The following is a 20,186-nucleotide window of genomic DNA, read 5'->3' as shown; positions in this document are numbered from 1 at the left end:
GGAGAATGGATAAAGAAGATGTGGTATACATATACAATGGAATACTACTCACCCATATAAAAGAAGGAAATAATGCTACTTAAAGTAACATGGATGGACCTAGAGATGATCATACTGAGTGAAATAAGTCAGACAAATATCATATGATATCACTTATATGTGGAATGTAAACAACGGATACAAAAGCACTTATTTACAAAACAGAAATAAACTCATAGACATACAAAACAAACTTATAGTTACCAAAGGGGAAAGGGGGGGTGGAGATAAATTAGGAGTTTGGGATTAACATATACACAGTATTATATATAAAATAGATAACCAATAAGAACCTACTGTATAGCACAGAGAACTATACTCAGTATTTTTAATAACCTATAACGGAAAAGAATTCTGAAAAAAAATATATATATATATTCACTTTGCTATACATCTGAAACTTACACAACATTGTAAATCAACTATACTTCAATAAAAAAGAAAAGAAAAAACAACAGGTATTGCATTTAGTTGTCATGTCTCTTTAGTTTCATTTTATATATCAATTTATTTTATCAATACACATCAAATATTATATTCGTTATTTTTTAGAATCTAGGTTAATTGATACAATGCACCAAATCTAGATTATAAACAGCACCGTTACCTTCTTGAACATCTCTTTACATGAGTCACTTTCTGTAATAGTTCTAAATGTTCACAGACTATACAAATGTTCACCCTCACATAATAATGCAAATTATTTTTTGAAGTGTTTGTAACAATGTACCCTCACCAGTGGTTTGAGACACAGCCTCTCTAATACATCTTGTTAGACTTCATATTTTTTGCCATTCTCAAACTTAATTTTGCCACTAAAGTAGGTATAAAATGCTATCTCACTATGGGCTTAGTTTGAATTTCCCCTATTACTAATGAGGTTAAACATCTTTTAGATTTACACTGGGATTTATGTTTCCTCTTCTGTGAAATGCCTGATCATGCCTTTCCTCTTTTTATTCTACTGGGTTGTCTTTTTTATTAATTGGTTCCTTTTATCTCTTGGATATATGCAACAAATATTGTCTCCCAGTTTATAGTTGTCTTTTTTCTTTAAGGTATCTTTTGATGAACACGTAATCTTAAAAGAATGTGAATTTATTCATCTTTTATCTTATGGTTAGCATTTTTTGTTTCTTATGTACGAAACTTATCCCTACCTGAGGTACCAAAGATATTCTATATTTTTTTCTAAAGGTTTCAAAGTTTTGACTTTCACATTTAAGTCTAAATTCATCTAGAAATGATTATACTTGATGGTGTGACGTAAGGGTCCAATTTCACTTTTTTTCCATTATATAACCAATTGACTCAGCATCATTAATTGAAAGACTTTCCTATCCCTACGGATCTTCAATGGCATATCTGTTAAGTTTTTTTTTGTATATGATTGTGTCTATTTTAGAGTTGTATATTCTGCTCCATTGGTTTCTTTGTTTAGCTCTCCCAATACCACATTTTCTTAATTAAAAGATGTCTAGTTAAAATAGGTCTTGATATTGGAGAAGTCCTTTCTACCTTGTTCTTCAGATCTCTTGCAGTTATTTTTGGTCCACTGCCCTCCATATAAAATTTGGAATGAACTGGTAAAATTCTACAACAAATGCTGTTAGAATTTTTTGAACCTATAGATTAATTTGAGAATAACTGACATGTTTACAATATTGAGTCTTCCATTCCAGAATACAGTACATAACTTCCATTTAATTATATTTAAATTGCCTTTTAATAAAATTTCATGAGTTTTCTGCACATACACCTTCCTTAGTTACTATGTTTATTCCTATGTACTATGTGGTTTTTGTTATTATTGCACACAGTATATTTTATTTTATTTTATTTATTTATTTATTTTGTGGTAGGCGGGCCTCTCACTGTTGCGGCCTCTCCCGACGCGGAGCACAGGCTCCGGATGCACAGGCTCAGCGGCCACGGCTCACAGGCCCAGCCGCTCCGCGGCATGTGGGATCTTCCCGGACCGGGGCATGAACCCGTGTCCCCTGCATCGGCAGGCGGATTCTCAACCACTGCACCACCAGGGAAGCCCTACACATGGTATATTTTAAATAACATTTTTGAACTCTATATTCCTGACCAGTAGATATGCAATTTTTAACAGCTTTATTGAATTACAATTAATTTTCATATATTTACCTTATAATCAGCTATATTATTACAATTTTTATTACATGTAGTAAATTTTCTATAGATTCTTTGGGATTTTCTGTGTAGATAACTGTATTATGAAATATCAAGTTTATTTCTTTCTAATCCTTACATCTTTAAATTATCTTTCTTTGGCTAAGGATCTCTAATACAATGTTGAATAGAAGCAGCAATAATGGACTTCCTTGTTTTCTTCCTGAGTTTAATGGAAATGTGTCTAGCATTTTACCACTGGAACATTTACTGTAGGATTCTATTTTTTATAAGAATAAGTTAGAATACAAAGGAATTTACCTAACAGAGAGAGGATGATACCAATTCTCTGATATTGTCAAGACTTGGTTAATGGCCCAATATGTGATCAAAAAAAAGATTTCATGTGTGCTTTGAAAAAATATATTCTCTGATATCTTAGTGTATGCTTTAAGTATTGAACTATAAGTTCATAACATCAGCATGTTAACAGTCTACTCTATGTTTACTTATTTGCTTGCACTATTATTAACTGCATGAGCAGTGAGTAATTCTCCCACTGTGGTAGAGAATCTGTCAACTTCTCACTGTAATCATGTTAACTTTTGCTTTATATACAATTCAAAATCTTCCTAGTGATTTGAATCTTTTGTCACTAAAAAGTATCCCCAATAATGCTTTTTGCCTCTTAATCTATTTTGTCTTATATTAATACAACTTATCCTTTTAAATAAATAAGTCTGATAAATCTCTTCTCAACTTAAATTAAATCATTCCTATGTTCTTTTGTTTTAGGTATCTTTTTAAGCAGCAGAAAATTCTTTTTAAAATCAATCTGAAAATCTGTGTTTAGCTGACAAGTTTAGACTACTTACATTTATTTTGATTATAAATGTTTCTATTATCTTACTTTTTGATTTCTAGCTCCCTAATACACATATTTTTATATACATATGAAATGTAAACACTGATTTTTACATGTACATATAAATGTTCATATATATATGTATATGTGTGTATCAGAGTATATATATGCATATGTGCATGTACATGTGTGCATTATATTTGGTATTAGATGAGTTTAGTTTTAATTTTTTTCTTCTTCTGGTTTGGAATTACCCACCTTAATTCTATCCTTTTACTCCTTGCCCTTGGACTAAAGGGCATCATTAACTTAAGTTCTAAAGTAAGATAATACCTGGGGACTTCCCTGGTGGTCCAGTGGTAAAGAATCCGCCTTCCAATGCAGGGGATGCGGGTTTGATCCCTGGTCAGGGAACTAAGATCCCACACGCCATGGGGCAACTAAGCCTGCGTGCCACAACTACTGAGCCCATGTGCTCTGGAGCCCGTGCGCCACAACTAGAGAGAAGCCCATGTGTTACAAGGAAGAGCCCATGCACCACAAGGAAGAGCCCGTGCACCACAAAAAAAAAAAGGTCCCGCATGCTGCAATGAAGATCCCACACGCCACAACGAAGACCTGATGCAGCCAAAAATAAAAATAAATAAATAAAAATAAACATTAAAGTGTATTGTATAGTTTGTTGATGAATTTTTTTTAAAAAAAGTAAGATAATACCTTAAAGAGTAAAGAGGACATTAGAACACTTTAATTGTGGTCATCTCTCTCTGATTTATATGCTATTGTACGGTCTTTTTGTAAAGTGTAAAAAGACATTATTATTTTACACAGACACTGTTTAGATTTATATACAAGTTTACTATTTTCTTTAACCATTGTTTCAGATCATTTTTTTCTGAATTATTTCTCTCCTTCTTGAAGTTTATTCTTTAGAAAACCCTTTAATATAAGTTTAATGTGGCAGTAAACCCTCATAGTTTTTGTTTATCTGAAAAATGTCCTATATTTCAAGAACAGAGGAATCTGTATGCTAGGGATACAATTCTAGGTTGAAACTTACTTTCTATCAGAACTTTAAAGTTATTAGTCTACTGTCCTCTGGCTCCCAATACTACTATTGATAGATATGCTGGCTCAAAGCTTAGTTTTCTACATATAGGGTACTGCAGCCACTGGCATCTGTCTTTAGGGCAACCTGAATCTCTATTGCACGCCTACTGTTATTGTTCCCATCTCTGGTTTTGCCTCACAGTTTGTTCCTTTTGGGGGGTGTGTCTCCCATTTCAAAGTTTAGAACTACATCAACAAGTATTTTTTTAATCTAGGATCTAGTTGGTTTGAAGTGGAAGAGGCCCCCAGAGTATCTACCTTGCCCTCTGGCTGGAAGTAACACAAACAGGTTTCCTTACAGCAAGACTTCTCAAGTTTTTAATATCCTAGCCTAAATTAAAACCATCTAAGAGGGGGGATATGATATCTGGCTCTGCCCAAACTTATTTGACCAGAGCTTCGTACAGAACTAGTCTTCCACAAAATATAATTTGAAAAAAAAAAATCCTGCTCTAAAGCTTCCTTTTTAAAAAATTTGCCCCAATACAGAAAAGAAATAAATTCAAAAAAATATTATCTTCAATACTCCTATTCCACCTAAAGAATCCCATTACCAAGGCTAAAAAAAAAAAAAAAAATTAAAATTAATTTCACAACATGCCAGGCACAAGAAACGTATTCAAAAAATAATGATGATACACAATCTCTGTCCTCAAGGTGTTCAGAGACAAGAGAATAAGTAAAATACAATTTGGCAAATGTTCCACTAGCAGTTTAATCTAAATAGTTTCACAATAACTGTCTCTTTAAGACTGTGACAAACTGTCTTTCTTTTTAAAATGCATATAAAATAAAATGTATCTTGTCTGATAATTGTGGGATAACTAGGAACCTCTAGAAAATAAAAATTGGAAACCTAGAGCTCAGAAACAATGTACCATATTGTACCTACTTTTGACTATAGACTAAACCATTTCAGATTTTTTTCAACTAACTGTTGCCAAATACATTATTCCCATTTTCAAGAGTCACACTATTCTAGGCCTAGAAATACTAAAAATGTTTTTTTAAATCAGACATCTGTTTTTTAAATGTTTACTAAGTTTTTAACTTTAAACTGTAAGAATCTCAGGTCATTAAATAGTTTCAACTCTTCTGTATAATTTTGTATGTATAAATACAAGTGGAAAACACATTTATAGATACCAAATAAAATGAAAGGTTGACTTTGTTATTTTCTATTATTCAGCTTTAAAATTTATACTAGCTTTTCCTGGTAGACAAAATCTCTAATAGCCTATGGACTCTTCTCACAAGGAGTAGTTCCTGAAGACATAGTATCCATTACCATCATCACTGTGAAACTAGCTACTTAAGCTGTTAAGTCCCTGATTTTTCAACTCCTTGCTGCTGGGCAAGTTGATGTGTACAGGCAGATTTTCATCATAAATTCATGAGCTATTACCCCTACGATTCTGAACTTTTTGTACTTTACTTTTTCTTCTTGCCATTACCCACTCCCAACCACATGGAATTGAAGGCAGGGATTAGAACCTTAGATCACTTAAAAATGTACAAACAGAAGGATATGATGAGATAATTCCCCCCAAATTAACTAATTAACAAATTGATTAATTAACAGAAAGATGTTCATCCTTTTTAGCTTTTAAAAAAAAGACATTTTTAAAATGAGAAATTAAAAAGAGCAGAAATTTGTTACACTGTCATTTTAACTATATAGCACGAATGCCTAGTGCCAGAAAGGTTACAGAAAATTAGGTCCCAATGTACATTGCTACTTACAGTATAGATTGAAACAGTTTAACAATATAATCAATAATTTTTAAAGTATTTATATTCTTTAACCTAGTATTTGCATTGTAAAGATTCCATCCTAAGGAAATAATTTAAAAAGCAAAGTTTTCACACAAAAATGTAATAAAAATGTCCTTTTTTAAACTGTAAAATAAAAAAAATTAGAAAACTACAAAAAGTTAAGAAAAGGGAAGATTATATAAAATCACATTATATCCATTCAATAATATGTTGCCATTATGAAGATGCATACATTGATTGTATAATATGGTAAATTGGGATAAGTGGTGGGGATAGAAGCAAGATATAAAATTGTACATGCTAAACTATTACAATTTTGTTTTCAAAAAAGAGTCTGAAAAGAAATATGTCAAAATATTAAAAGGAGGATAAGCGATATTTCTTCTTTGTTCTTTCTAAAATTTTTTTAAAAGTTTTCCATGGAAAGAATTTTAATATTTCTGAAAATGAAAAGTTTAAGTCAATAAAAAGCTTTCCAATACCTTACCCACCACTTCTTTTTCTTATGTTCCCCATTATGGCAAATTGTCCCTGTTTTCCCCCTCCACCTTTCCCAAAACCAAAGAAAAATTTTATAGTTCCTTTTGTTAATGTGCAACGGCACATTCCTCCTATAACTATTCAGTTGGCTAACTTCTAAAACAATATGCTAATGAAATGAATAGACAAAATTTACCTTATTTCCTTCTTCTTTAAACTGGGGATTAATTATTTTTACAAAAGAATAAAACAATTGACGAATTCTGGAATCTCCAATAAATGCAATATGTTTATCTACAAGGCAGTTCTTCGCTTCACTGAAATCAACAAAGACATCAATTAGAATAAGGAAAATCAGCATACTGGCACTTTTCAAAGCACATAATTTGTGAAGAAAGTAGTACAGCGTTATTACATACACAGTTATGTTGCTTTAGAAATAGGTGGCCAGGTTTGTTTAACCTACCAGTCCGTGTATGATCGACTAACTCTCAATAATAACAGCCCTCATCTAATAAGTGTTTCAGATGTACTCTAACCATAGTAAGTGCTTTCTATCCGTTGTCTCAGAATAACTCCACGAGGTAGCTATCCAGCTATTGCCCTGGGCCTGGTTATCTCTCACCTGAGATAAAGTAGATTGGTCCAAAGCTTTCCCTAATGCTTTAGAGCGAGACTATTCCTTTGGACTCACCCCCAACTCCTACCCTGTCAGAAATTCTCTACCATCACATAGAGAAGTACCATCTATCACTTTCCCTGATTCACCAACACTTTTCTACCAGATATTAAGACCCATCTTAGAAAAGAAAACAAACAACAAAATGAAGAAACTACCTGATTTTGTACTTATGCATCATACAGCTGTGAGGTTGCCAAACTTTCTCTCCAAGAAATCTGCCACTTGAGAGAAGGTATTCACATGAATCATTTCCTATAGTAATTAAACACAATAATGTTGTAAACAATAGTTAAATTCTTATATGTTGGTTATTTGACCCCATTTAAGCCTTTGAGATGAGGGAGTACAGAGTTTTCTATACTTCACTATACCTTCTAGGTACATATCACTCATCCATGAGAAGCAAATATTAATATATTAATATTCAAGAGGATAAGAGCCACTAATGACAGATACTTAACCTAGAAAATACTTCATCCCCAATGCTACATTCACTGCTTTGGTAGTTCCTTCTGCTTCAGGTTTTCCTTCCAAGGACATCACCTTGCTTCAAACTAGCCTTTATATCTGTTTATCACTCCTACTTCTGGTTGGGAAAGAAAAGTTTAAGGGATAAAAGAGAAGACTTTGGAAATGACTTCCTATTCGACTATTATAGTACTCAGTGCATTAGCATATCTGGAAACCTAGTAAATACTGAAGTATTTTATAAATCTACTCCCTAATTTTCACAGCTTCCCTGGAAGTGGGGTATCCCTATTCTGTAAATGTGCAAAGGAAGACTTATGCAAGAACTTCTGTAAATGCTTAATAAAATTTCATCCTGGGGCTTCCCTGGTGGCGCAGTGGTTGCGCGTCCGCCTGCCGATGCAGGGGAATCGGGTTCGCCCCATATGCCGCGGAGCGGCTGGGCCCGTGAGCCAGGGCCGCTGAGCCCGCGCGTCCGGAGCCGGTGCTCCGCAACGGGAGAGGCCACAACAGAGGGAGGCCCGCATACCACAAAAAAAAAAAAAAAAAAAAAAAAAATTTCATCCTTTTGCAATCTCACAAAGTCAAGACTTAAAACTATGTTAGTCAAATGGTGGCTGAAGATACACATGATCAGTATCAGTAATGAATGCTGTTGTTAATATTTAGCCCCTCCACTTCTCTCGATTGTCTCTTGCCTCCGTTAGGATAACCAGCCAACTCCTCCCAGTGTGGTTGGGACTGCCACAGTTTTAAACAGAAAATTCCACATCTGCAAAACCCCTCAGTCCTGTGTAAACTGGGACAGATGGTTACCCTGTTTCCTTTGGCCATTTTACCGTACATTAGCTTAATGTACATGGTCAATGTACGTGGTTAAAAAGGGGATTGGAGACATTAAAAAAGTTCAAATATGTCAAATGGATGAGGGAAAAACGAGATGTGTACATTAACTGTGGGGTTATGATAAAATACATGTGTTTTCAAATTTGATCTCTAGTTCTTTATTAACAGTCAACAGCGATCTCTATTTGTTTTACAAATAGTTAAGGTCAGGATAGGGCATCTGGTAAAAAGAATACTACAGAACAAAATGGTGGGGATAGGGAAGACCCAAAGATTTTTCAAGTAGAAGAACACGTCTCTTTTCTCAATCCCGTTATCCATTTATCTGGTCAACATACAGATAACGGTGATACAAGACAGGTATGCATAAATAATGAAAGTGTTGATACCACAGGGTCATAAATTCTAAAACAGAACAGGAAGGAAAAGTGAAAATACTGCGTTATTATGTTGGTGAAAAACTGGATAAGGAAAGTAGAACACCAATTATTACATTTTTGCAGTTACATATGTAGCCTGAGCAGTTTTTTCTGTATTCGAAAGATTTTTAATAACATCTAAGGAAACTATAAATAATCAGTTCTTAATTCTTTCCAATTCTTAAAACCTAATTCTAGTTCTAAAAAATTACGCTATATAATCAAGGAGGAGTAAAAAAAAAAAAAAAAAAAGGACTTAAGGAACACACATTTCCTAAAAACAGCACTCCTGCTGCATTCTTTTATAATGGCCATATAGTAAAATCCTATTAAAAATCTAGTAAATTGTTTAAAATTAGGATGAAAATTCCATAGTTATAGCACTTCTACCTCTTTAAATACATCTATTAAACCAAGTGAAAAGTTAGTAACCCTTCTATTTTCTAAAAAAGTTATAAGAAGTTGTAAATAACTGGTATTAATTCTGTGAAGTTTTTCTTTTCTTTCTTCTTTATCCCTTCCTTTTTTTTTTTTTTTTTTTGGTGTTGTTGTTACTTGATTTTTGTTTTTTAATAGAAGCCTAAACAGGAACACACCTTGATCAATCTTCAGTGTGTGGGACTATGCTCTTTGTTAACCATGTCTATGGGTTATCAATATGATTTTGTGGAGACTGAAGTACCATACCAACGTCTTAAAATAACCAATTTTTTCCACCAGAAAATGTGTTTTAAAATGCCAAACTCTTCTTCCTCTCTTCAATATTACTACTCAGACATTATTTTTCAGTAGTTCAGCTAATAGAAAACAAAAGCTCTAATCTCAAGAACCCACATTAGAAAAACCCCATAGCAAAACAGATTTGAAGTTGTCACTAACCAAAAGACACTATAAACACAGTATTGTAGAGACTTCTGGTCTTTCCAGGGAAGAAATTCTTAACCTGGTAATGAATGCTAATTAATGGTGACTCTTCATAATATATTTTATGATGCAAATTAAAAAAAAATAATCCTTGTACCTGAAATTAATAGTCTCTATCACATCAGTTAAGGTCCATTCAAAAGACAGAAACTACACCAGCTATTTTAATAGAGAGAATGTCATATGACGAATTGTTAGGAAAGTAAAAGAATTGCTAATTAGATAACTGACAAGGCAAGAGGAGACTGGCTTTTATACATTTGTCAGCAAAATAATGAAAGTAGTAGTAATAATAAATACTATTATAATCTGATTTTAAAAAATTAACCGGATCTAAAAAAGAAAACTCCACAAAATTCTATACTCTAAAACTAGTTCTCTTTTCCTGGGAAGGAAATATTTTTAAAATCAAATCACTAAATGTAAATCTAAATGTTAAAATAAGTTAATGTGCCACACTTTTATTATGTATACTAACTTTATGTAAACATCTGCTGGCACATTATTTTCCTTTCAAAGTTTACCGAGAAGAACCCCAAACAAAAGAAAACAAAAAAAACCGCAGTCATTATTTTCAATTGCTTCATATAATTTTGATAGCTACTTTAATACAACCAGCTTGAAACGAAAGTTGCCAAGTGCTCAGATAAATCAAGCTAGGAACACAATTAAAAAAAAAAACAAGCAACTAAAGGGATAGAATTATCTACTTCAGCTATCTCCAATACAAAAATTATCTAGATGAATAGCTGTCTTCCTCTTCATTCAGTTATCTTAAGTATAAGCATTCTGGTTTGTCAATCTAAAATCTCAGGTTTTCATGCATGATTTTTCTATAATAAAAAAAATACTAAGAGCAAACAAAATAAGTAAAAAGACAAACAAGTTTAAAAAAACCTGAAAAACAAAATAGAACAACTAAAGAAAACATGTGATGTGCTAAATAAACCGTAGCTTTTATTTTCCTTTGAATAGAATACCTCCGGCACATTGAAACTTTAGACTTCATCATCCTACCAGGGCTGTGCGTTTCTTACTATCCACCATGAAAATACCAGATAATAGAGTTTACAATATGATCCGCAGAATATTTTATTTGTCTAAAATTCAGCAAGTTATACTTTCGTCTGTGCTGAAAAATCACAATTTACATTTTTCTTTAGATGAGCTAGGAGTGCCTCATTACAAGTGGTATCATGTAGATCAGGATCTTTCTAGCAGTCAAAGAAAGAAAAGGCTGAGAGACCTAGAGCTGCTTCTTTCTTGCTTTAACTTCTGAAGTTTTGAACTTATTTTTCTCCAAAACATGCAATAATATTTAACATTTGCATTTAATATGCCTAGTGATAGAAAGGAATTAGATTTCAACAAAATTAAGACATTTGAAGCAAGTTAACTTTATCAAAGAAAAAATTTAAATTCATCCGGGTTGGAACTACCCTTAAGGCTACAGATACTGGCTTCTTGTCACAGAAATGATGTTTTTAGTCTGTAATCACAGTATTAATGGACATTTTGTGATTCAGTAATGTTAAAATTTAGAAAAAATAAAATTAAAAGAATATTTTTTAAAAGGTCATTCTATTTTGTGAAAATAATATCAAGAATGAAAAAACCCCCCACAAAACTCTACCTTCTAAAGTTGAGATCAGAACATGCTATTAGAACACGAAATTAAATTAAAACCAAAAGAACAAAATGCAAGGAGGAAAAGAGAAGGAAATAAGGACTTTGAAAATCTATTTATTCAATAATTGTTTATGGAGTTCCTACCATGTGTTAAGCTCTGATGATTTAAAAGATGAATAAAATAACCCTTGGAAGCTCAAAGTTTGTGTGGGGCTGTCAGATACAAATTATTATAATACAAAATGATAAGTATGACTAGTTACTGTAGAAACACTGAATTCCTAATTCCTACTTCTGTGCTGGTGACATCCGAACCAGGACTTGAAAGAAAAATCTGTACTTTCTTTCAAGGAGAGAGACAGGTCATTGCAGGCAGAGAAAATCAGATATCTGTGAGATATGCAAAAGGGCAAAGAATATTTGGACTGTGAGCCTGGAGTTTAGGAAGAAGGAAAAAAGATAAACATAGGTAATAAAAAGTAAGCTTTACACACGCAACTTTTAGAAAATCACCATTTACTGGAAAAAGAATAAGAAAACTCTTGGCTGGCAATGTGAGGCTGAATTGGTATTTTTAAATGGTTTAACCCATGTCCCGCTGGAAAATGCTTTCTCACTTCACCTTTTATACATCACCACTATCTAAGAGGCTCTGAGAAAGGCAGAATATAACATAATAACATGAGGCAGACTAACTGGGTTTTAAATCCTAGCTCAGACTAACTGTGTATCTTTAGGCAACTTAACCTCTCATGCCTCATTTTTAAAATGTAAATAATACTGTAATTCGTTGAATCTAAGACCACTGATTATAAAATACACCATTATTTTATATAACAGTAGGAAAAAATGTTATCAATTAAACTTTGACATGCAATCAAAGTTTTAAAAACTCATCTTGATTACAGAGATATTAAAAATGGTGGGGGAAAGAAGAGGCGAGGATGAAATCTGGTAATTGTATCTACCTCATAGACCGGTTGTAAAGACAAAATTAGTTAAAATATGTAAAACCTTTAGTAGAAGAGCACCTGGCATATAATAAGTGCTCAATGATAGCATGTAGTTTTGCCAAGCCTTACTTCCTGTAGTGTGTAATGTTTTACTTTCTGTAGTTTGTAAAGCAAGAGATACTGAATATGTGTATTCCAACTGCATTCACTCTACCTTGCCTGAGGCAAACTCATAAGCATGCATTGAAGATTTTAATATATAGCCTAAACCTCTATATCTAATATAAGGTCCTTTCTTATTCTGAAGATTTATGATTCTATGATTCAAGCGTATGGTTATCTTTGTGTGAAAGGCACTGCATCTGACTCAGTTTCACACTGCCAAAGCATGAGGTTGGCTAAACGTTCCTGGTAGGATCGTTATTTTTCCCCAACAGTCTCTGGCTCAAGTTCTTGACATTCAGTATGGGCATGTACACACACCAGGTGTACTGCTTCACACTCAAGACACTAAAGCACCTACGAAAGCTGATGACTAGCTTCTGGAGGAGGCTTTATAAACAATCCCAGATTGCTACACTGACTCATAAGGTTCCATCTGACATTCTATTTTCCCTGATGATGAGAGAACTTGAAAGGATGAAACATATAATCTAAATACAATAATTAGGGTCCAAGCTTATCAAAAGATAAAAGCACAGTTTTAAAAAGGGAGGTGAGGGGCACTAGATGTTTACATTTAGGACCATAGCATCACAGTTATAAAATTTATCTCCACTACCACATACATAAAATTGAGTTAGATTACTGTCATCTTATACCTAAATAGCATAAAATGATAGCAGTCAGAAAATTTTCTTTAATGCATCAAATTGCTAACTTTATTTTGTATATGAAAGTGTTGGACTTCTGTTACAGCAACTGCAGATGAAACAAAGTCTTGCCAGGTCATGTGGCAGTGATCTATAGGAGGCTGGAGGAGAAAGGCCAAAAGGGTATAAATAATTTATCTTTTTCAATCGATTTAGTGTATTTATATAAAGGGCTATTCATCCAGTACAGTACTAGAGTGTAAGAATTTTAATTCTCAAGCATTGCAGAAACAAAACAGCAGAATTTATCAAAATGTCCTTCACTTTGAAAGATTCCCTAAAATGAGAAGAGTTCAGATTCCAGTGGCCCCTTTACTGGATACTTTGCCAAAGTAGGTGTGAAGTTAAACGGGAAATGCGTTAAATGCGCACCTATTATACATTACATCTTGACCAATTAATCTCACAATCACCAAGAGCTGTCCAGATAATGGCTTCGATAATACTAAGAGCCACAAATAAAAGATCCTATCGTTATTAATTTCCCTCAGCCTGTCAACCTCTAACCTAGTAGCATTTTTACAGAGAAAATGAAAGAGAAAAATCAATCAACAAGGACAAGTAAATGCCCCTTGATGACTGAAGAATAATTCGTTCTGAAACAAGGTCATATTTCCTTTTCCTCTTTACACCAATCTCAAAATCCACAGCGAAGACCTCCTCTCAGACTGCTTCCAACTTGTTTTCCTTGCCCAACTCAACTCCTGTCAACCTGTAACTTCTTTTCAAATATCTGCCCCAGTGGCTTTACTTTGTAAAAAGTGTGCAACCAGAACGCTTTAAACGTTTCTGAATCACAAAGCCTGGGTGACACCTCCTCCAAGAGCTCTTGGCCAAGAGCATCTTTTGCCAGCTGTCACCCCGGCGGCAAAGGAAAATGGGGCGGCCCATGCCGCTGTCAAACAGCTTGGCCCCGCTGTTCCAGGGCAGAGGCCGGATAAAACAAAAGCTAAAGAGCTGAACCCCTAGGGCGCATTATGGGCGACCCTACTTGGGGCGGAGGTGCCCACTTGCAGGGGGGCCTTGGCCTTCACGCGCCCGGGGCTGGCCCCCGAGGGCCGCCTGCACGCCTCCTGCACGCGAGCCCCGGGCCTGGCACGTCTCCCCCGGTGCAGCCCGCGCAGGAGCCGGGACCCCGGCAGCCCCTGGGCCAGGCCCGGGTAAGCGCCCCCGTCCCCAGCGCAGGCTGCTCGGGGGGGCGCAGGGCCATGGGCTCTCGACCCGTGGCCGCCTGTACTGGGGTCCGCTCGGTCGGTCGGGGGCGCCTGGCCCGCCGCCCGGGCCACCTGGGGGCACCTCCTCCCCCGCGGGCTGGGCGCGCCGGCGGGCGGCCGCGTGAGCGTGGGCGTGTGTCGGGCGAGGGGGGCTGCCTCCAGCCTCCGCGTCGCCTCCTCCCCCGGCCGGCCCGGGCAGGGGGAGGGCCCGCTCACCTCGGTAGCGGCGGGAGGCGAGGTGGCACAGTGCGAGCAGCAGCACGGCCACCAGCGCCAGCACCTTGGCGCTCCTCACGCTGAAGTAGTGGTTGATCTCCCGCTTGCCCAGGTTGTAGGCCAGAGCCGCCATCTTGGTTCCTCCATGACAACAGCGCGCGGCGGAGCGGGGAAGGGGCGCCGCACAGGGGCAGCACTGGAGCTGCCGCCGCCGCAGCCAGGCGAGGAGCGGCCGCCAGCCCCCGCGGCCGCCACCCGCGCCGCCCGCCGGGGAGCCTGACCCCGCGGTGCCCCCGGCCTCTACCTGCCCCTCTTCGGCCGCGACCGCCTCAGCGGCCTCCCCCCAGCCCCGCCGCCGCTGCTCCGCCGTGCCGTTTCCCCAGGCGCCCTGGACGCCTGTCTCCTCCCCTTCCTCCTCCTCCTCTTTAGCCTCCTGTCTTAATAGCGGCTGCGCCTGCGAGGGGGGTCCGGATGCCCGGTGCTCCGGGGTCACGGGCCCCAGATGGCCCTCCGGGGTCACCGGGTCACGGGCGGCGGCGGGCGGCGGCGGTGGCGGCAGAGACATGGGGATGTGAGGAGAGGGGAGCAGGGTTCCACCCCGACCCGAGTGCGAGCCTGGGGCTTCAATTAGCTTACTGGTCGCTACCTGAGCCCAGGTGGGGGCAATTAGAAGTACTGTTCCGGAAGACAAGTACACATCACTCCACTCCCTCCTTCCGCAACACACCTTTTCGTGAGCTTTCTACTCCCCGAACCTGCCCAGCAGGATGCGAAGGCCACCCCAATGTCACTGGGGCTTATCATCAGGCTATCTGGTCAGTCTGGCTGCCCCCCCCCCCCACCATGCTTGCCAGGTGTAGAGACTGCTGGTAGCCTTTGCACCCAACCCACGGGTAAGACAGTCTTAACTCTTAACTCGTTGCTTTGAAGCCCATTTCTCTTGAAACTTGAAAAAAGTCCTCGGTTTGCCCAGTTCCAGTGGGTGAAACTCTACCAAAGTACAGAGTAGAAGGTACAAAGAGTACAGAGTAGAAGCTTAGCTTAGCGTAGGTGTTGGTGAGAAAAGAACCCCACTCTTAATTTTTGTTTACACAAGGGTTGGCTAGGATGGGTCAAACATGAAATAGCGTCTCAGGATAGTCATTCCTGTTCCCGAAATTGGTTAATGTTCCGTGGTTATCAAAACAGGGAGCACTCCTTTGCCTTGGTTAAGAGCTTGTTATTCCCCCATGTTTTGTTTTCTCCTTTTGGTTTTGCCTTTGCTGCCTTCCAGGTGGGAATGGTTATTTACATTGCTTCCCTTTCTACTTGCCTTGTTTAGAGTGAGTTATTGATTAGTTAGGGTGTTTTCAGGTGTTCTTTGCAACGTTCCCATTTAGCCATTCCTGAACTTGTGTTTATAGGCCCCTCTTAAAATGATAGAATGTTAGATATGAAGGGACTGTACAGATCTTGTCATCCCAATTCTTTTCATCCAAGGACTCTTTTTATTATGTTTTTATCCATGGACCCCATATCTTGAAAGATTTTGTCACTTAAATGAAATCACATACATCACTGTCATGGATGTAATGCTAATAAGCAATAAAGCTAAATAAGTGTACAAACACTAGGCACTGTTCCTTGGAAATGGTTGCTTAATTTTGGCTGTCATTCTTCTGATCCAAGGTTCCACATGCTGGAAGAATTAAATCTGATGTTGTAAAAAACAGATAAATAACTCTGCTAACAGTATATGGTCTACCAATCACATCCTAGAAATTTCTATGATGTAATCAACAGCAAATTAGAATTTCTGATCAGCGTACGATAACCAATGTTAGCCTGCAGGGTTGATTTAATGCCTGCCAAAAGTAAAGAAACTTGACATTTTATTTAATTGCAATTTCCAGAAGGCTTTCTGAAATGTTGTAAATAGCTTGTGGACCTCCTTCCTTCCCACTAGTTTAAAGCTAATCCCTCGCCTCTGCTCTGAATCTCTTTCTGTCCCCCTTTCTTGGGGGTGTTGATGACTCCATCAGATATCCCTATGTCAATCATCCTCTCTCTGTGTCTTCTTTAAACTTTCCCTTTCTCTTGGATGTTTCCCTTCCACCAATAATTTTATCTTGTTAGTGAAGCTCATCCATGGACTGTGTTTCTGTGTGTTTACCTCTCCATCTCTTTCCTTCTCTGACAAGTTCTAGAAGGAATAGTGTTGTCCTTTCAGCCTTCACTTGTTCCACTTCCATTCTCCCTTCTAAATAACTCAAATATGTTGCCTCCTCTCCATTTCCTTGTTGTTGCCTTGGTGAAGGCATGATTTCTTGCCTGAATTTTTTATCCCGTAAACTCATCTTCCTCATGTTTGGCTCAAAAATTCAATCTTACAGCTCCCTGCCATTCTCTAACCAGATAGAACTTTCTTAAACTCAAATATGATGATGCTAAAAACTAGTTAGTGGTTCCATGTTTGTCTATCCCTAAACCGTACAGAATGTTAACTAATGCTCAGCAGGTTACATCAACCCGAATAATCTGATAAAAAGAGAAACCATTTGATAGGAAGTCTTTCAACCATGCATTACTTAAAACAAAGCAAAACAAAAACAGACAAAACAAACAAACAAAAAAACCTGACTACACTTTATTCCTTCTCTTTTATTTATTTATTTTTAACCAAACATTTATTTCCTATTGTACCACAGGAGGTCATGGGGATAAAGAAGACAGGAAAAAGGACTGAAAAGGACCAGCCAGCACAATAGGAGGAGCACAGTTTTGAGGTGAGAATCTTTTGGTATAAACTGTTCCTGCTCCACTGTGTCCATTTCATTACTGTTTATACTGATGGGATTTTTAAATTTGGGTATAATTGACATATAACATTACATTAATTTCAGGTGTACAATGTGATTTGCTATTTGTATATATTGCAAAATGATCACCACAGTAACTCTAGTTAACATTGGTCACCATGCATACATACCTAGTTACAGAATTTTTTTTCTTATGATGAGAACTTTTAAAATCTACTCTCTTAGCAGCTTTTGAATAAGCAATACGGTATAATTAACTATAGTTCCTTTCTGACTTGAAAAATTCTTCCTCTTCTTTCCCAAAGCTGTCTCTTACATCTGTGTCCTTGATTGTGTCAATAAAATTTCATTTGAGAAACTGGTATCATAAGTTTCCCTTCTTTATTTCTACCTTCAATTTCTCCCTCTTCGCTGTTTGCCCAACACGTAAGCTCAAATGCTTCCTATTTAAAGCACCTTCCTTAATTCACCACACAATCTGTCTTCTTTAACTATCAGACTTCTTGGAGGAACAGTCTATGGTTACTGTTCTGATTTTTTTTTGTTTTTTTTGATTACTTATTGGTTCTTTAAATACTTGAAAACTGACTTATGCTCCTATTCCGTTACCTAAACCACTGTTTCAAATGTCAACCACATCCTAAATTACCATATCCAATGTCTTTATCTAAGCTTTATCCTTCTTGACTGTGCAGCATTGTTGAAATATTTGCTCTCTTAAAATCTTCCCTTTTGACTTCCATACCACTACACCCTCTGGCTCTCTTTTTTTCTTTCCCATGCATCTCCAAGAAGAGTCCTCTTGCTTTTTCAAACCCTTATATGAAAGTGTTTGCCTGCTTTTCTTCTTGGGAAACTACACTACAGCTATCACACTGCATCCATGCATGTAACCTGGATTCCTGTTATGTGCTCCAGACCTCTTTCACGTTGAGTGTCTCATGGTACCTCACACTCAGTGTGTTGGAAACCAGTTTTATTTTCCTTCCCAAACCCTTCATCTTGTTATGTTTACCATTTTGTTCCTTGCCACCACTATCCTTCAAGTCATTTCTGCTACTCTGACTCATCTTCTTTCTCCTCTGCCATGTCTAAAGTATGGGTTTCAGTGGGGAGGTGTGTTCATAAGGTAAGCCAGTGGATAGTGAGAACAAATTACCAAAGCTTCTATTCAGAGTTAATTCCTGTTAAAAAATGATTAAAGAAGACATTTTAGGTGATACAGACTTTCTTTAACACTTCATGAAGTGGACAGTCACCTTTCAGAGAACAGTAAAATGGGGTGGAAGCTTTTACAGGGTAAAGAATAAAGAACAAGGAAGAGAAAAATAGAAAATATCTGGTTGGCTGGGGCCACATAGTCAGCCTGGTTTGGGATGAGAAGAAACAAGGAAATAAGGATAGAGTGTAGAGTTGGCTTGCTGTTTGGGGGTTGGCTGACTGGATATACTGCATTTCTGCTCAAGCAGAGCATTTATAGAGATATGAAAGTTTTCTAAGTTTTGGTTTGCTGACATGGCATGGCTAAGCAAGAGCAGATCCATCGTGAGCCCAGCAAGTTATTTCAGCATTCCTAGATACAATAAAATAAGGCTTCATTAATATTTAATATAAGTACCTCCCCTGGTACTCTGACTTGGTCTATATGTAGAGTCATGTCAAGTGCACTTGAAAAGGAATTCTGAGGGGAGAGTGGGAATTCACACATGGGGGAGAGAGATGGACAAGAGCTCCCTTATTTGTTGACTTTCAGCATACTGTGCCTATGAGCCCATCAAATGGATTCACAGATTGTATTATCTACTCTTACTTCAACTCACAAAATGGAAAGTGGCTTTAAAAATCCCCATGGGGAATGTAGATTGAAGATGATTCTAACCATATAAGCACTATCAAACAAGAAGAATATACAGCATGGAATCTTCTCCTAAAATAAACTCTTCATCAGCTGCATTACATGGTTAAAAAATAGAAGTATGTGTATATATCATAATATATACCTGACACAGATTATATACAGATTATATAACATACAAATATCATACCTGACATATACGTATATGAACAACTTAAATCTGTAATAAATCAGGAAAAATTATGAAATTATCAAGATTATTTGAAATAAGAATTTACATCCACTCATTGTAAACCATGGATCTTGCTTGTAAGTGTATAGTGCTTTGAGATGAGAGTTACTACAGATATGAAGCCATCAAAATTAACAAGCCATTTATAAATTAAGCATCTGAACATGAGTTAAACCTCTCTCTCTTTGAGAGAAAAAAAATTTGTGAATATGTATGACTGTTTCAGATTACATGGATTAGTTCATTGGTAGAGCAGTGCATATTTTATAACTAAATAAATATGATCTAATTTTTAACTGATATGAGTGCACAGTCAAAAAAGCCTGGAATCACTTAGTGAATAATTGTATTCTGTTCGTTAACTCCTTCCTCAAAACTCTTTCCTTCTGCCTAGAATGCTCTGGTTTAGGCTCCAACCTGATCATTGCAACACATTTCTACTGGCCGCCTTACCTTTAATTGCTCACTTTTTCAATCTCTTTTTAACCAATTGCCTCTAGAATTATTTGTCTAAGGCTTATATTTGATCTTGTCATTTCCCCGCTTGAAAACTTTGGTGGTTCTCTGTTGCAACAAAATGAATTCCCAGCCTCTTGATACGTGTAAGGTTGTCTGTGATTTGGCCTAAATCTCCATTTCTTTTTAGTTCTCATTTTATCCAACCATGCT

The 20,186-nt window shown here is 37.0% G+C and overlaps 1 protein-coding gene across 1 annotated transcript in view; it reads right to left on the bottom strand.

The window, feature by feature from the left end:
- Positions 1-15,197, bottom strand: part of CASD1 (CAS1 domain containing 1) — a 69,604-nt gene extending 54,407 nt beyond the window's left edge. Inside the window, exons 1-3 of the mRNA XM_007105298.4 lie at positions 14,633-15,197; positions 7,247-7,343; positions 6,606-6,726 (exon numbers count right to left, since the gene is read on the bottom strand). Coding sequence (XP_007105360.2) covers positions 6,606-6,726; positions 7,247-7,343; positions 14,633-15,197 — 783 coding nt within the window. The remainder of the gene's footprint in view (positions 1-6,605; positions 6,727-7,246; positions 7,344-14,632) is intronic.
- Between the last annotated feature and the right edge of the window lie 4,989 nt (positions 15,198-20,186).

The sequence above is a fragment of the Physeter macrocephalus genome, chromosome 5 (assembly GCF_002837175.3).
Source record: "Physeter macrocephalus isolate SW-GA chromosome 5, ASM283717v5, whole genome shotgun sequence".
Lineage (NCBI taxonomy): Eukaryota > Metazoa > Chordata > Mammalia > Artiodactyla > Physeteridae > Physeter > Physeter macrocephalus.
This window is presented reverse-complemented; position numbering and strand designations above follow the sequence as displayed.